This window comes from Vanessa atalanta, chromosome 20 (genome assembly GCF_905147765.1).
Source record: "Vanessa atalanta chromosome 20, ilVanAtal1.2, whole genome shotgun sequence".
NCBI lineage: Eukaryota > Metazoa > Arthropoda > Insecta > Lepidoptera > Nymphalidae > Vanessa > Vanessa atalanta.
The window spans coordinates 2,284,333-2,303,597 of record NC_061890.1 but is presented as its reverse complement, the minus strand read 5'-3'; the positions used below and the strand labels follow the sequence as shown (position 1 = coordinate 2,303,597).

At 32.7% G+C, this 19,265-nt stretch overlaps 2 protein-coding genes across 2 annotated transcripts; both read right to left on the bottom strand.

Moving 5' to 3' along the window:
* Positions 1-10,395: 10,395 nt before the first annotated feature.
* Positions 10,396-16,796, bottom strand: LOC125072059 (protein phosphatase 1B). The gene is made up of 5 exons (XM_047682554.1): positions 16,378-16,796; positions 15,759-15,893; positions 14,623-14,932; positions 14,073-14,246; positions 10,396-14,000 (listed from the first exon to the last, which is right to left on the bottom strand). Exons 1-5 carry the CDS (start codon positions 16,679-16,681, stop codon positions 12,413-12,415), a joined length of 2,511 nt encoding a protein of 836 aa, XP_047538510.1. The 5' UTR covers positions 16,682-16,796; the 3' UTR covers positions 10,396-12,412.
* Positions 16,797-17,527: 731 nt separating this feature from the next.
* LOC125072086 (39S ribosomal protein L18, mitochondrial) lies at positions 17,528-19,055 on the bottom strand. Its single transcript, XM_047682597.1, has 2 exons — positions 18,712-19,055; positions 17,528-17,933 (listed from the first exon to the last, which is right to left on the bottom strand). Exons 1-2 carry the CDS (start codon positions 18,873-18,875, stop codon positions 17,582-17,584), a joined length of 516 nt encoding a protein of 171 aa, XP_047538553.1. The 5' UTR covers positions 18,876-19,055; the 3' UTR covers positions 17,528-17,581.
* Positions 19,056-19,265: the final 210 nt, after the last annotated feature.

Here is a 19,265-nt window from a genome sequence, read left to right as displayed (position 1 = left end):
GAGTAGTGTGTACACCCGTTCTCATGGGTACGCCAGTCCGAAATCCCGGTTTCGATTCCCGGCCGAGTCGATGTAGAAAAAGTTAATTAGTTTTCTATGTTGTCTTGGATCTGGGTGTTTGTGGTACCGTCGTTACTTTTGATTTTCCATAACACAAGTGCTTTAGCTACTTACATCGGGTTCAGAGTAATGTATGTGATGTTGTCCAATATTTATATTTATTTAAATGTGATTTATCAAGTTTAATATTTCCAACTGTTACTTCAATGTATGAAGTAAAAAAAACGTACTTGTATAAATTAAACGTGCCTGATTCTCACCCTATGGAAAGTGACTACTATCTGTAACACCAAAAAGTTTGCAGCTCCGTTGTGGCCTTTAAGAATGTTTTATTACAAGATTTCCATTATTAGCTTTAACAAATTCAAAACGGAATTCATTTATAAGGTTAAATACTTACGATATTGTGTTGTTTCCATACGTTTAAGCTTTATCTAGACGTGGGCGACGGAAAACATCTTGTACGAATGCAAAATGTGTCCTGATTACAATATTATGCCATACGGTACCTGGTTAACCTTGAGCTATTGCGTCTAAATACATAATATGTGCTTTATTGGTAAAAAATAAAAATAAATGAGAAATTATATTAAAATCCACAGATATCTTGTTTTAGTCTTGCAGCTTTCATACTTTCGAAATGACAGTCGTTTTTTAAAGCCATTATTATTTTAGTAGCCTTGATATAGGACTGAGAAATTAAGACACTGATAATCAGTATTATTATTTCTCCTTAATATATATACTCTCTGTCAACCCAATCGTCTGGCATCAGTACCAATCTCTCAGAACTCACGTCTTGAGTCACGAACTTTTGATAATTGACTAACATTGATACGCTATTTTGATGCGTGTATCTTTTTAGTGTTATAATTGTTATATTCAACGTCGCATATCACCTTCACTTTTAAATATTTCACGTGTTATCGAATTTCAAGTTTGTTCTTACAGAATATAACTATAACCCGGCATGAGATTTTAAATTAACATGGTTATTTTTATTAGTAACAGTATTTAAAACGGAATATTTACCATGTTTTTTATATTTATTTGGTGGAGCTCGATATTTCGATACTATCTATTTATCTTCGTAGTACTGTTAGTATAACCCAGCAAGTGAAAAAACAATCTGAAAAGAAGGTTTTGTTTGCATGAGCGCAATAATGCAAGTGCACTCTATATCCCTAAACCAAAGTCTGGTCACATGGCGAGCAATACAACACGACCGGAGAGAGATCAAATCGCCTTTCCGCCAAATTCCTAACACCGATCTGCTACTTTTTTTAAATTTAATATGGTCAGGCTGACTAGCAAATAGCCCACCTGATGATAATGGTCACCACAGGCTTTAGACATTGGCACAGTTTGATATACTAACCAACCCTTACAACGTCAATGCGCCACCAACCTTCTGAACTGACATATTAGGTCCCTTGTGCCTGCATTTACACTGGCTCACTCACTCTTCAAACTGGAACACAACAATAGTAAGTATTGCTTGTTTGGCGGTAGAATATGATGAGCGTATGATACCTACCTAGACGGGTTTCGACAAAGTCCTACCACCAAGTAAAACTGAGAGTTTCTTGGCAGTAAATCCCAGTAACCTAATCTTCAACAATTATATTTAATCCATGACCTCGTGTTATGCAGCCTTATAAGCTAGCCACGAGACCAACGAGTTAGTTAATAGATCAATCAACCATAATTAAAAGTATATAAGGTATGTTAGCTGTGATTTATTAAAATATACAAAGTGGTTTTCGTCACAGGTGTGTGCAGAAAATTGTACACAGACAGGCAACATAATAATATAATGATTATATAAAACGCAACTAGGTAGGAATTCCATCATATCGAGATTATCATTATTATACATCACCATCAGTATTAAAGTAAAAGATTTAGACATATGTCACGATAGTCGACCTCAATTCAATCGAAAAATAAAGAATTTGATTTGTGCTCAATTCTAATCATACGGTTTACCTTATTAATAATTATTTCTTATGTAATAGTTTAAAAAATGTATTGTATTTCTTATTTTTAATTATTATGCTTATGTTTAATTCATATTTTCAATAATTAGGTACATTGTGTAATATGATAATGCATGGTGAGACTACCAGTAAGTAGTAGAACTTTTGCCTTGATAATTTTGTGATGTAATTTTTTATTTTGGATGTTATATTGTATCTACTGTTGGTTGTCCTAATGAAAATAAAATAAAATAATAATTTTAGCATGACATATGCTTTTTTATGGAGTAGGTAGCCCACTAGTAGGAGACTTAACTCACGGAAAGTGACTACCACCGCCCATGGACAATCAGCAGCACTGGGGGGCTTGCAAGTGAGTCGGCGGAATTTAAGGAATGAGTAGGCTCTTAGCTCGGAAATTTACAAGTCTTATCGATTCGAAAAAACAGCGCGCGAATGTTGGTTCCTCAAGTGGCTGTGCGAAGCAGAAATATTCCTAAAAAACGCATAGTGTGTGAGCTTTTTAATTGCAGTCCAATTTAACATTCATCAATTCTAGTGACATAAAATACGTTTAATGTACAGTAATTGTTGAATCGACTCGTCAATAAAATATCGATCAATCTTGTTGATAATTGCACGTACCGGATCCCTGACAAGGTGCTGTGCGCTCGCGCATGCGTCGGCGCATTCGGGTCACTCACGTGGGCTATACCGGTTAGCAATGTAATTCAATCATAATAATAAATAAACCATTCATAAATTATGTTATAATTAATCTCGTTAAAGATACAGAATTGAGTAGTTACTAACGAACAAATATTAGTTAAAATCAAAATCAAAGTATACTTTATTCAAGTATGCTTTTACAAGCACTTTTGAATCGTCATTTAACAAACTATATTGAGTAAAGCTACCACCGGTTCGGAATGTATATTCTACCGAGAAAAACCGGCAAGAAACTCAGTAGTTACTCTTTTTCAACATATAAAAATACAGTCATGTTAGTTATATAGTTAATAATTTATTTATCTGTATTACAAAATAACTTAACGCTGCGAAACCTGCTTATGTAGGAAAAATAAAAAAAATATAAAAAATGCGCTCAGCTGAGTGTCTCAATACCGCTTACCTATCTCAATTGAATTGAATTGAATATTTAAAAAAAAAAAAAACAAATGTTTACAATATCTTATAAAAAATATTCACAAAGGGCATAGTTCAAGAGCTATTAGACTAAATTATAAAACGAATAAATTATTCACACCCATCTCCCCCTACTAGGGAACGCAGTTTTGTTTTTATTTATAGCTGAAAGCCAGACGGGTTAATGGACCACGTGATTTTAAGTGATCACCATCCTTCCGCCAACCATGAGAACTATTGTATTAAGTCCCATGTAATCAATAAATTATCCATGTGGTGATAAATGGCGATCTTGAGCCATAGAGACTGTCATTGGAAGAAATTTTACGTTAGCCTGATATACTGAGCAGCCGATGCGCTGCTTACCAAACATGTCAAACATGGGATCTCAGATGCTGTTTTTGTATAATTATCACTATTGAGTTCTTAGTCTTGTTTAGTTACGTTTGACACTATACAAGTATACACTGATTATTTCTACAGAGTCCCCTGACAGACCCTACTCCAACATAGTCTTCTCTAGCATACTATAAAATATTATACCTGATAAGGTTAGGTTATCTTTTAGGACATCTTGTCTATGTCTAAAACACATTGTCTCAAATCAGAGACAATGGGTTTTAGACATAGACAATTTAACTACTTTTTCTATGATGTTATTCTTAATATTTTTGTAACTTTATTGTTTAAACTGAAAAACAATTTTACAATTAAATTATAAATTACAAGTGGCCCGTGGCTTCGCATGTTACGTGGGGTTTGATATTAAGTACCCAATGTTCTTTTCTGTGCATCTGATAACGTATATGCAAAATATCATAATGAAAAAACTCAGGACTTATAAATTTGTAATATTAGTTAGGATGTTGTGATCATAGCCAACTGGCTGTGATCATCATTACATCTAAACAACATCCTATCTAATATTATAAATTCTGACCGTTTGGCAGTTACCAGAAGCGGGTTCAACCTTAATTTGGAAGATAAGAATGGCATTTTCGATAACACGAATATTTTCTTCTTATCCTCGCTATTTTGCCGCTCTATGCACTAGCGGATGCCCTTTGAATAAATCCCACGCTGCCAGCGCTGAAGATATAGTGTAGTGTATGCAAGATATAGTCTAGTGATAAGTATAGTGTATGCACACGTGCACTCTTGCCTCCCTCACTCTCATTATCCGACGGGAGGGAAATCCGACTTGTCAGGAGAGCTTAGGCGCGGAAACAACTTTTTACGTGCTTTAAACACCATATTATACAAGAAAACCAAAATCGACTTGGGTTTTTGGATAAAAAAACTCGCTTTATGGTGACACTTCAGTCGTTAACTTATAAATAAACAACTACCCCACAACACCGTTCGTGTTGAACCCTATTTTGTAGGTGAATTATGTGTCTTCAATATTTTAGAGGTCCAAGGACACTAGGTCAATTTCATAACGGTCTGTTCAGTAGTGTAATCAGGATGACGTAACAAAGAGACGCTTTCATATTAATTATTATTAGCTGTGCCCGCGACTTCATTCGCCTTCGAATTTAAAAAGTTATTGTTGTAGCCTTAGTTACTCTTTATTACATCAGCTATCTGGCGGTGAAAGCCCTGTCAAAATCGACCCAGCGTTTCTAGAGATTAGCCAGAACAAGCAGACAGACAAAATTGAGAAAAAAAAAATTGGTATATATACCGTGTATCATATGCATTTAATAAATAGCGATTATTTTAATATTATACACAGACGCTCCAATTTTATTATATGTATAGAAGATAGATAAGCAGAGTTACTTTCATAATAATTAATTATTAGAATTTTATTAACAAACCTCACAAATATATTAAATATACATATTTTTAAATTAGATCCATATAGGATAAATCTTAAAATCAAAATTAAAATATTCTTTATTCGAGTAGGCTCATAAAAGGACCTTTGAATTGTCATGTTTGGAAAGTAGATTCTACCTAAACCGGCAAGAAACTCAGTAGGTACAGTCTTTTCCACCATCTTAATTGCAGAGTATGTCAGTAAAGTACAATTAAATTTTTATATATCCTGTCTAGAAATCAATAAATACTAAGTCCACATTTTTTTATCTATATCTTATACTGAGTAATACGCCTTATTTATCAATGTTGTTTTGACATGAGCTTCAAATTTTTTAATAGGCCAAGTTAATAATAACTGTGAAGTCTTACTATAGAAACAAATACAGGTCCTTATCTTAAATATAGTATTAATAACTTGGAAACTTATAGATCGTATACAAAACATGATGGCGCGTTTAAAGTTTATTCAGTCGAAATCTTAATATCAGATAAAAAGCTGATTCTAGTTTAAATATCTCATTTTGTTCTAAAAAATTAATTACAACATAGTTTCAAGAAAATACTATATTGTGTTAGAAATCATTATTTTTTCAGCACCAAATAAAAGTTAAATAAACTTACCCATTTTTAAAATATTCCATCCGCTTGTCTTGAATATCTCGAATAATGAAAGTCAGTCCATAAACAGTTCTAATCACTTAAAATATCACAGAAAACAGTTTAAACCTTTGGATGATTCACTTAAACTAAGTTTTTCTAAGAGAGAATAAAAAAGACGGAAAAAAAAAACTTATTTATCATTAAAGTAAAAACACTTAAGAGCTAATGGTACCATCCTGTCTCGTGCCTACGTATACTCAGATGGCTGTGGTTAGAAGTACTATAGATATTTAACTGCCAATGCGCTGCCATTTATTTCTTTATGCATAATAATATATAAGTGGGTGGTATATAGAAGGATATTTTCTACCATTAGTATATATCGTAATGTACGAAGTTAATTAGTAATTAAAAAGTGTTTTTTGTTTAAGTCCTACATGACCAAAATCGTCTATCAGATGATGATGTCATACTGATAACCAAAGGTTATTCATCAGTTGAAATCGATGAGAGTTTCTAGAAGACGAGCGCTAGATGAACATAATATATACAATATACATACTATATAATTTGACTATGTAAGCTAAAATTGCAGATCCAAATATCATAACATAGGAAAAAAATGGTGTTCCTATAATTATATATTGAACATCGTATTGACATAACAAACATATTATAACGTTCTCCTCTTTTTAAAGACGAACAAAAGTGAAGAAATAATAGACTAAATCTGAACGATAAGTAGGTAATGTAATATATTTGGAATAATAAAAGTAAACCTTTGCCCTCAAAAACTGATATAAAAATGTAACGTAAAATATTATCTTTGTCTGCATACATACATCTCTGCTATCCATCGACATATTACACACTTTCAATCCAAAATAAACAGACAAATTTGACAATATGAATACTTCGAAGTTATAAATTGCACCTGATTTTATCTTTGTTATAATACCTGCTTCGAACTTATATCAAAGACTACAATGACATTAGTTTCTGAGTATTTTTCCCCAATATGTTTACTATATTCTGTAGTTTAAGAGTAACTACTCTTAAACTACATTAATCTCTTAATCTAACGGCTACATTAATTTACCGAATTATTTGCCTTCTATCGAAGAAAACTTTGATGTTCCGCTAAAGAAATAATTATTTGGAAATTACTAAAATTTTTCTTAAAATCTGCTTAATATTATAAAATATTTTATTTTTATTACATAAAAGGAGGGACATTGTGTAAAATATCATGGACATTGCCCAACGCTGCCATGAAGTGCCAAAAGTAACGAGGCATCTGATATGGTTCAAGTAAAGTACCATTTTAAGTTAAATAATATATTTCGCAAAAACCGTGATCCGTGATCACAGAAACAATAAAAATGCAAAGACTAAAATCGTATCGGAAAAACAAAGGCTATTATATAATGAAACTTTCACGGAATTTCGCGGTTTACAATTGTTATAATTGACATTGTCAAGCGACTGTGAAGCAACACTTTCTTAATATACCCACCCGGTTGTTAACGTATATCTTTATTTAAATTTGGAAAACGCATAAATGTGGGGTATGCAATAAGATGTACTCATAACAAACACATAACGGCTGCATAGATATACTTTAACCTCAGCTTCATACTGATTATCTCATAATATTTGTTTAAAATATATTATTTCCTTAGTTTTAGTGAGCCTTTTTCAATAATTGATCGTCAAAAAATATATTTGACCCCAGCTTTAACACAATTTTCTGTACTTTGTATTTCACTTAGCTGTATCTGGGATTCATTTTCAAGTACACCACAGAAGTTGCATCTATTTGCCCCAGTAAAGGAAGAAGGCCACTAAGTGCTTATTGTAATTGATTAAATTCGTACAATCTCATTTTAAAAAACGTAATTTCTTAGACAATTTTCTTTGCTATTGGTATGTATTGGTTATGTAAATCAATTATTATAACATGTTATTTAAAGTCGATTAATATAAGATTACAAGAAATATCTCGAGAAACCTTTTAAGCCTTATATGCTGTATATGAGTGTCACTGTGTCATCATGTAGACTATTATCTACTACCTATAGATCTTCTCAAAGCTGTGAAGGTTAACGTATTACATAACAAGATAATTTCACGGATAATCCATATCAATGGAATTTGTACAGGCAATTCTACATTCGTTTTCGTTTTATTAATCGACATTTCTAATATAGGTTAAAATATAATCATATTTATTATATAATAAATAATAAACCTAACAATAAACAAAGCCAAGCTATATGTATATCTTTATATACTAAATAAGTACGTATATAATATTTCTTTGCTCAATGCTCAGTCTTCTAGGAAAACATCGACAAACACGATTTCTAAACTGATCTTTACTGAACTGATCTCAAATACAGAACAGTAACTACTAAACACAGCTTCGATTAAATAGTTATCTACTAATAACTCCAACATTTATAAAAATGCATTACAAAATTACTTTAAATATCATCTTACTTCAATAATTATACATAAGTTTTCGGCGTTAATGAATCAATCAACGATATAACAAATCTATCACGATAACCAACCTAATAATGATTATATCCCTTAAATTGATAACGTTTATTAGGTAAGTAAAAAAATATTATAGATCGCTAGAGGCTTAAAACAAATTATTGATAAAAGCCATAACATGTTAATACTACGTAAATTGTATTGTAATTAAACGTTTATTAGGGTACGGTGATAAGTTCTGAGTCATTGAGTATCGTTAAAGGGTACCCCTAATATCTTACGAAGTAATATTCCGCGCGCAGAACCCACTGCTCTTATTATGTAATATATAAACTATTGAAATGAACTAATGTCATGCTCGCTCTTTAAATAATTGCTTCTATTATAAGGTAAATCTTTTGTCCACAATAATACATCCCGTGTAAGGTTTCCTTTGCGTCATTCTAGTTTTATTTAAGTCGTGAATATGTTATATGGCTACTATATATATAGCACCATTAGTATATAAGTATATATATTTTAATTTATATATCTAATATGGCAAATAAAATTTAAACTTTAAAAGAAACTATTTCTGGTAATAGGTATACCAGAAACTTAACTTAATTTATGTTTTTTTTTTTATATAAAATAATAAAATTATTTTTCGGAGTAAAAATGTATACTACTTACATCCAAGATTATAAAGTTGAATTTATTATTTATTTTATTTTAGTACATTACAATTAAAAAATGCTGTTTACTAATTGAAGTGATAGCAGGCATAATAACGTAATAAAGTATAAAAATCAATTAAAAAAGAAAATATTAATCGAACTATGTATTCGGAAAAATACTTAATTATGCAAATGCAATACTTATTCTAATACCTTTGCATATTTTTTAGAATCTTAGTTAAGTATATAAATTATCTTTAAAGAACTAGTAAAAAATCGAAAACCTAATGCAATCAGAAAAATCAACAATATAATATGTATATAAAGAAAACCAATATTACATAGAAATACTTTCTAACGTGTTCGAATTTATGAAAAAGAATGTGTAGGGCTTTGTAAATCTAAATTTGTTTTTTTCTTTTAATTAGAATACGAAGCACGTGTTACATAACACTCACATAATATATATAGGTAGCTCTATTTTTTGTCTATTATAGTAGTAGCCCTAGTGACCACTTCCAAAATGTTATCAAATATTGTATTGTAATATATATATATATATATATAATGCTTACTTTACGCAGACGTAAAAATAACATATAAATAATAATAAATAACATGTTAAGATAACACTTTATTAGATTATTATATAATAAGAACTAACGAAGACTAATTATTTATTGAGTACCACAAATATTCGTCTTACGATATTGTTCAAATATGTAAGTACCTGTACCAAATTTTATTTAAGGTAATTCTTATTTTGTGCAAGATTTATATTCTAAATGCTTTAAATAAATAAATATATATTTGCCATAAGACGACATCAAAAAGTATAAAAGATATAAACAGCAAACGGGTAATAATTTGCCGAATATGTTGTATTCTGAAAAAACTGGTAAATCCAGTTGGAGTAGAGAATGCGTGCTCGTCATTTATTGTAATAATAAAAATTAAAATAGTCTCTTGATCCGGGTTCTAGTGGAAGACTGTCGTTCTAGTACTTCAATTTTTATAACACGTTTTTGCCTACTATTTCCAAAACCATTTTTGTTAACGATTGTCCTTTAATTATTTATAAAATGTGATATCGGTAGTTACAAAATTATTGAAAAGACGTAAACAAAACACCACAAATTATCATCTTGCACCGGTGCAATGCAGTAGCGCGAGTCGATCGATAACTAAACGCACGTATGAAAAAAAAAACTAGTTTCCCGCGTTTTTTGATGTCAAAATAACCACTATTAACCATTTTGCATGTGCATTTGTCACAAAACTGGAAATCACCTTTATTTTACTCCACTAACTATGATATTCACTTTACGCTACAAATACGCGTTAATTAAGTCACATAGTGTAAAACAGACGCGACAGTTGGTACGTTCGTGGCGTAACTGACTACCGGCCGGCCGGGTGGGAAACGACAGGACGCTAGAGCGCTCGCCTAAACTATAACCTAGCGAGTTGAAATAGCAGGGCGATAGGGAGCCGAATGCGAGAGACAGATGTAAATAAAAGCGGGGCGGGGTAGAACCCATTCATGTCCGTACTAGGGGAGCGTATCGTAACTCAGCTTCCGCGTTCGAATACCATAACGAATTGAAGAGCAAAAAATAGAACAATTATTTCATACAAACTTTATTTAAATCAAAAAATAAAGTCTACAATAATTCTTTACTTCAATAGGTATTAATATGTATAATAATAAATTTGTTTCAGCTTTACCCATCTCCATTGTTAGCCGTCTACTTACAATTTCTCATAACAAGGCCAACTTACCCTCAACAAGTACAAATGCTAGCGTTCTGTTGAAAACTATAAACTTAACATCCAATTAAGTGTAAATCTTTAGCTGAAGAAACAAACACATTCAATCATTAACTATATGTATGGGAATCTTAGATATATCAAATACACATTTCTTTCAATTAGACTTTAGTTACTGAACACAGTGTTATAATTTACACAAAGGGTATGATATGTTAAGTAAAATATATATATTAATTTTGCTACAATAAAAACTTTCCCAATATAACATATTTTATAAATTGTTAATAAAAGTAAAAAATCAATACCCACTATATAGAGGTTGCCTCGTGCAACACTCGTCTCGAACAATTGACTCCCATACTTCTTTGAGTGTTAAATATGTAATTTACTAAAAACCTTAATGCATATCTTAACAAATTATATTATATCATCTTTTACAGCTAATTACACTTCATAAAATTTATTCTCAATAAAAAATACATAATATCTCATTTTATCAAAGAACACTTTTACCTATGTTTTTTCTCGTTTTATCGGTAACAAATGAGGCACATTACATTACATATTATTTACTTCCCTATATAGGTACATTTCGTATGTACAGGCTTGGACTTCATGCTATCGTTTTAGCGAGATATATTCATTCTCACTAGTACATAATGATACAATGTTCAATAACATTTTTTCATTATATTAAAATTAATTACTCAACAAGATTGCAGTACACAAGACCGTTTTTGGTCTTCATTATAAAATCAATGGTTCCGTGATCACAATATATTATTTGATAAAATCTAGAATAAAGATGGTAATGTCACAGATAAAATAACAGAGAAAGATGTTCTAAAATTTATAAGAGTTATATAAAGCACCAAGACTTACTATTACTGTAGCAAAACACAAGACAAATGTCAATATTTTTGAAGAAAACTAAATCAAAAATGAAACTTAAATTCAATGTAATTTTCAATTCATGTAAAAGTCAGTACGGAACTAACAAACTTAATAAAGCTTCTATTAGGAAGTACATAAATAATTCCTTTCTTAAAAGAATAACTTCTGTTTCTTAATATTACAATTGCATAGAAAAAATATCTTTTTATGAATAATTTACAATTTGGATTTGGTGTCAACTGTACAAAAAATATTCTGCATATATCAATATATATTTTCTATATTACTAATTTTACTTACAATATTTTTGAGAAAGCACTCTTGGTATATCAATGATTTTTAAATAGTATTAATTATACTTTACTTAATAAATTTATTCAATAATAATAATTTCTGTGATAATTTACGCACTTGTCAATAACAATATTAAGCTGAATGTTTCTATGTAGCCTCTGATTTGACATGATCTTTATGAAAATCAAATTTTCATATTTGCTTACAATTAAATGCAACACAGGTGCTATAAATATAGACATAATAAATATTTATTTGGGCTTATTTCGTCCGTCTGGTCCACACTTTCATTTTACTAGTTAACTAAGCAATTTACTTTTTGTACTATTGATTACAGTCACACTTGACTTACATTCGTGTTTTATCTCACCCCCCTATAAACAATAAAAAAGTATATTAACCATGAACAGTAAAAGCGAAAGAATGACGAATTCATGTCTCTGTAGCACTATATCTGAAATGGGTCTAGCAATAAAATAAAAAAATAACAACAGAAATCTAACCGTATACGACACAGTCATCTTTGGATCTCTCTGAGTCTCGCAACCGGCGATCGAGACCGCCGGCCTCGACATTTTATATTATAAAAGTCAAAGTACTTTGGCAGTACTGAAGGCACCGTTGCAATCCCGCACACTCACAGGTAACCATAACCGAACACCGAACATACTAGATAGGACGCTACTTAACGAGTCTCCTTCTCAAACGATTTCGAAGCGCAAGCGCCGGCGCCCACGGACCCGAAGCGCGTTTGCCGATCGCCCGCGCACACCGTTCCGACGACAGGCGCGCTGCCTTACCGCCACTCGGCAGTTCCTCGGCGCGAGTGCGCTTGCAAGCAGCACGCGGGGGCGCCACCGCCTCGTTACGCGAACGGAGAGCTCGCTCGGGCCCCGCGGCCGCTCCGCACGCCTCGCCGGTTGTGGAGTGCACCTCGGGCTCCCCGGACGCGCTATCTGCGCGACGAGTGCGCGGCGGCGGGCGCGAAGGCGGCGAGGGCGAGGCGGGCGCGGCGCAAGCGCGCACGCGGCGGCGAGCGACGCCGAGGTTCTCCTTGGAGCGGCCTCGTGCCGCCGCCTCCCGCCGCGCCACCGGGGCCCGCCGCACCGGCCCCGGGGCGCGCAGCGAGTTTCCCGCGCCGCCTCTCGTCTCGCGCGGAACTCTCGCTGCGACTGCTGCGATCGCGTTCTGCGAGCGGGTAGCTCGACGAACCTCATCTCCACCACCGCCGCCTTCACCGGGCAAGGGATCGGGTGCGGGGCGACGTGGTGGTGGACGGGTTTCAGCTGGTTGCGTTCGCTCCGCACGAGCCACGGATGGCGTCGTTGGAGGTCCACGTCGGGTGAGAATAACGACGCGATCAAGAGGTGCTGGCTCGGGTGGAAGTCGTGAGCGCGTTGTTGTAAGACGAGTTCGAGGACGTTGCGGCGGTTCGATTTCGTGGTGGGAACGCAAAACTCTGTCGTTTGGCGCAGCTGGAGGAGCATCTCTCCTTGCTTCACCTCTGAATCGACGACCTCGGGATCTTGGTGGACCTTCGGTAGGCGAACTAGACGATACCTCATTAATCTGAATACTAACGTCATCGACATCGCCATTGGTGTCATCGCCTTCCTCTTCGTTTTCAGGGGGTGTTTCGTTTGTAACGGCTGGCGTAATACGAGAATTGCCGGTGTCTCCACCACCAAGTTCAGGCAATTCGGTTGCAGAGGGCGGTGATGGTTCCCGTGTTTCGGAATCGTCTCTAGGCAAATGACCATGAACAATTTCATCATAGACTTCGGAAAGTGTGTTGATAACACGGGTTCGACTAAGTAAACGAGCCATGAAGTAAGACTCTGTTGGATTTCCATAATTAGTGATGGCTTCTGTATCTTCCCTACCATCATCTTCACGTGAAGTCTCCTCCCTATGTCCTACAGAGAACCGACCATCGAGTGTCGCACATGGAGGCAAAGGAGTCCGCTCAGAATCATCTGCTGCAGGAACTGTTTTATCCACATCAGAGTACCTCGTCATTATAGTTAGTCCATTCTGAGGCACTTGTCGTGTGTCATTCTCAACTGCCACATCGGATTTAAGCTCTTCAGTTTTTGAAGGTAGAGGGGGAACGCCAACATTTGGCACAGGCACTGTTGATGGCAATGACGATTGTGGCTTTTGCGCTGAAGTCCTCGAAAGTAGCACTGTAGCTCTTGGTGGTCCAGGAGGATCTAACATTAATGTTACTACAGATGTATTATCAGCTCTCATTCGTGTATTGGACCACCTACAAAATATTACAAAAGTTAATCAAATTGTTATGCTATATCAAAATATAAACTATACTATTATACCATACCTTTCAAGAGCATGATCCACTAAGCTTTTAGATGGATTCAGCCAGTCCCTTGGTTGATTGCTGCCACCTCCTACCAGAGCAGCCTCATTATGTTTTTCTGTAGCCTGAACTAATCTTACAGCACCTTCTGGCGATATCATATTCCATAACCCATCAGTGCCAAAAATAAGGCACCTGAAAATATACTATATTTTAATAATTTTACACAGACATATAAAAATAAACTTATCCCACCTTCAATTAATTGGTTAATTATTTTACTGGGTAAATAAATAAGCCTAAATTATTATCACTCCTCAATTATCTAAACTTCATCTACTTCAACTATAAATATTGTTTGTGAGGTGATGAAAAATTTGAGTTAAACAAACCACTATAATGTTTATAAATGAGACTATATATTATCACAAACATCACATAACTTGTATCATTTTATATATAAAGTAATTATAACAACAAAAAATTCAAAAGTCATTAAGTTATAATATTTAGTTCACATTATCAGATATCTACTTTGTTATTAATAAATATAATTAAAACATTACTTCACCTAAACTTTGTGGGATCTATGGTTAGCACTCCAACATCTGGATCAGGACTCACAATAAATTCATCATTTTGTGTATTATAACTCCAAAGATCACCAAGAGAACGTGCAACAGCAAGAAACGGTATTTCATCCATTGGGGTATTCTTTTTGATTGGTCCCTTGTGTCCCAGACGAGGTCGATTCCACACCACTCGTGGGACACCTGCCTTTGAAATAACTTTTCCGCCGCATCTTTGAATGCGTTCTATTTCTGCTGTAGACTCTGGTTTGTGGTCTGATGTCAATGGCTTGGCAGCCCATTCTTCACAACCTAAAATCAATACAATAATTTTTATTATGTTATCATTTTTAATTTTACTTTAGTTGTTATATTTAGCATTATTTCAAAGTGTTGTTATAAATAAAGATAATTAGATGGACCTTTGTAATAAAAAATCAGACAATATTTATTCCACTAGCCTTATTTTCCATACTTTTAAATCCTAATGTCATATTTTGTGTGAATGATATTAAATAGTGAACCCACTCTGATTCACAATATTAACATTTTCATATATGATAAAGTAAACTGTAAACTATGGTCTTACAAAACATAAGAATTAGTTTGTGTATAATATAAATTAATATGGTCAATGAGGATAAAATTTTGTAAAAAAATAAAATAATTATATATAGTACACCACAGGAAAAAAAAACAAAAATACCCCTGATGTTTTATTAGCAAATGCCTTTGATTGAAAAATATTGACACATAATCAATCTATCATAATTAGTTCAGTTAAGTAGCGGGAATTATGTTCATATTATTTTCCTTAACAAATATATAGTGTCAACAATATATATGACAATTTTATTATCAAATACTAGTGGCTTCACATAATTACTACAGCAAATATTTATTTATGAGACTTGTAAAATCATTCCCAAATAAAGGGATATACATTGTGAACATTATCCAAAAACTACCCCCATTATAATAAGTAAATATATAATTAATTCTCATTATATATACACAGTTATCCTCATAGGTAAAATTATTATATTATTAGCATTCATATTGAAATAAAACTAATAAATTATTATAATATGCAATTGTTTGTCTGTATGTTGATCTTTGTAATTGTTATTACACATACCGTCTTTTTGGTAGCCGAGCACAATAGCAGAGTCACCGACATGACCAATGTATATTTTTCCACGACGTATAAATGCTACACTGGCAGTTGTTCCTGCTGTGCTTGGGAGCCCAGTTACTGTTTTGGGCCATTTCTCTGTAAATAGAAAAAAAAAAAATTTTACAGGAAGCTTTGTGTAACCTAAACCTAAAGTATGTGTCATGTAATTCTTTTAGAACTTGTAAAAGTTCTAAAGTATATGTTATAGTGCTTGACCTTTATATTGAACAGTTTTTGGTAAGAGGCAACTTGAATCTATATAAAAAATTTAAACTGGTAAAACAGCTTTCACTTTAGCAAACTTTAGCTTTGTGGGAGGTTTCCAAAACTTGTGTAATGTTAAATTATGTGAATGTAACCTCAGATGTTATCTAACGAAGTTACAAAAACAAAACATCGACCATTAGAAATTCTTTTGTTGACTCAATGTCAAAGCACTCTAGAAAAAATAATGAACGACAACAAGGTCAAACGAAACATTTCGTACAATCACTCGCTCCGACTTCTTACCACCTTAGGCCTCCTGTACAATAATGTTATAATAAAAAATAAAGTACTGATCCTGGAATTTGACATTTACCTACTTCTTTCCACATGTTCAAGTGGGTCAACATGTAACCATTTCGAATTGCTTTAAGCACATCCTCATCATTATCAGACCAAAATTGTCGTTGTTTCACTATCGAATCCATCAAATGCTCCTTGGCAAAAGCTGCTGCTTCACCACCACCATGACCGTCGTATATTCCGAAAAAAGCATACTCCAAATCCCTCTCATCTTCCGTTTGTTGATACGCAACGGAAAACAAATCTTCCATATACTTTCTACCACCTTGGCTACAGTGGCCAGTAACACGTAAATTAACACCAATTGATGCAGGCATTTTAACACCATAATATAAATTTAACTACTAAATAATACTACTTTAAAACTACACAAACTTTTCCACATTTTGCATTTGCAATTACGCGACCTGCGAATGAAGCTCGACTGACGGTGACGACAGGTCACGTGGACATATTGATTCTATACGCGTGCCTACTTTGTTATGGATAAAGCTACGTGAGAGAAAGAGAAAAGTATATCATCGTTAACCTCATACTAATTAGAAAAGAAAACGACGCCATCATGCTTTCCGCCATTTTTGCTTGACAATCAAAAAAGAAACTTTTTAATAAAACTAAATATTTGCCTAAGCATCTAATTTGTGAAAATTAACGAAAATATATAAAAAAAAATTCATTAATAGTAGCATTAATTTTAATTATTTATACAATAAAATACATCGCATTTATAATACTTGATTAATACGGTCACTCAAATGTAGCGTTCAAGATATATTTTTGCAAAATTTAATGATAATTAACGGGGATGTAAATTACTAAAATATAACTTATTAAATGATACCGACTTATTAATTGGCAATATTTTTAAATGGTGTAAATGGCACCATTTAAAGATCTCGATTTTTAACTAGTCTAACAATCATGGACTTTGGAGAACGAAACAAATAAGGGAAATACAATTTATATGTATATATAATAAATAAGTAAATTATAACTTTAATTAATAATTGTATTTGTTATATTAAGTGTAGAATTTTTTTTAATTAAAAAAAATTATTTAGTCAATAATAATATTTAAATTTTCCAATAACTTTTATATATAGAAAAATTTAAATCAATTATAATAAAATATGAGATATAAGGTATCGAAAAAAAAGACTGAGAACTATCATTATTTTATTATTAACAACTAAACTTTATTACTTAATAGAAACAGTTCATTCTTCTGTGACTTCCCATGGTTTTTCAGTTCTTATCCAATCCCAAGGCTCAGGTTTTTTGTATACAGGCTCCTCCACTAATTTAATACCTCCTTTGACAACTTCATTCAAAAATTTGTCAATTTTGCTGCCTTTTTTTGATTCTATATCACAAGCCATTTCCGTTATTCCACACTCAAGACATCTTTGAGCAAATACTCTACCAAGGTTTATATAAGCACATGTATCCGTCATGCTATATAATTGATTACGGAGAGCCAATTCTGATGTTTTGGCCTCAATGACTGAACCATTTACAAAATGTATGACTTCAGCCTTTACTGTTCTGTTTGTTGGTGTTATCATCAGTCTGAAATTAATGTTCATAAATATTAGTTGAATAAAAGTATGTTTCAATATTGTTTTACATTACTTTAAAAACCATTGAAGAATTTCTCAGTATATATAATTTAGAATTAAATGATAAGTGTACAATTTAGGTGATATACATGAGTAATCTTTCAACACAGAGTGTATGGCAAATCCACGACTATGCATAATATATAAAGTGTCTCGGGCCGATCAGGTTTGAATACTGGCTAGAAATAATTTTTCATAAATCTAAATACACCAATGATGTATGTAAGTAGGCAGATAGGAGGGCTATCTGCCTACTTACATACATAATATACCTATCTACACAACTACAGTTTTTGTTTTCATCACATACACCAAGGCCCGAGAATCTGCTTTATGATATTCTGCAGTCTCGAAATTGGCCATTAACAACCAATTATAAAATGATAAGCCTGTGTAAATTATGATGTTTAGAGACTTTCTGATTAGATGACAATAATTTTTATACTTAATATTGAAATTATTGTCCTAATTATTATATCTTTATTAAAATTTTAGAAGCAACATTAAATTTTCTGTTAAAACACTAATATTTTAAATGAATTAATTATTAATTTGAAATAGTTTCATTTTTCATGGTATTAAAATGGCCACAGTTTTGACTTGGTAAACTTTGTTTATAAAATGTGAGATATTTGACCAAATTTCGTTTTATTATCTAGCGTATTGAAGTTTTTTAACTAATTAATTAGGTATCTAAATTTTAGAATTATTACTTATAAAGTTCTCACTTGTGCCAGAATACTCTTCCAGGTCTTTCCAAATGATAGCCATCCGGTTTGCGAGCTATTCTCATTCGCTCCAAGTTCCTAGGATTTCTATTTACAAATGTAGCTGCTGTTGAGTTATATCTTGCCAGATTTGCAATAGGAAAAACATTTTTGGTTGAAAACATCTCTTTTCTATTTAAAGAATTAGGAAATTGAACAGAAAAATATTTGGATTAAAAAAAATTAAATATTAGAGATTGATACCAAATAAATTACAATGTATATATTGATTAGATCAGCATATTTTTTAGATTTTCAATTAATTTGTATTTTGTAGGTTATTATTATTTTTATATTAGGATTTAAAGTTGAGCACAGATTATAAAATAATAAGAACATTTTGACAACAAAAGAACAGATAGTAAAAAAAAAAACAAATTTTAAATTAATAAAACAGACGAAGGACAAAGGTAGCTGAAAATATTAACAATGTTTTATTCTAATCTCATACTCTATACTGAATGTAGTTTTATTTGTCTGGTATTCTTAAAAACAAATATATGTTTAAGGGAAAC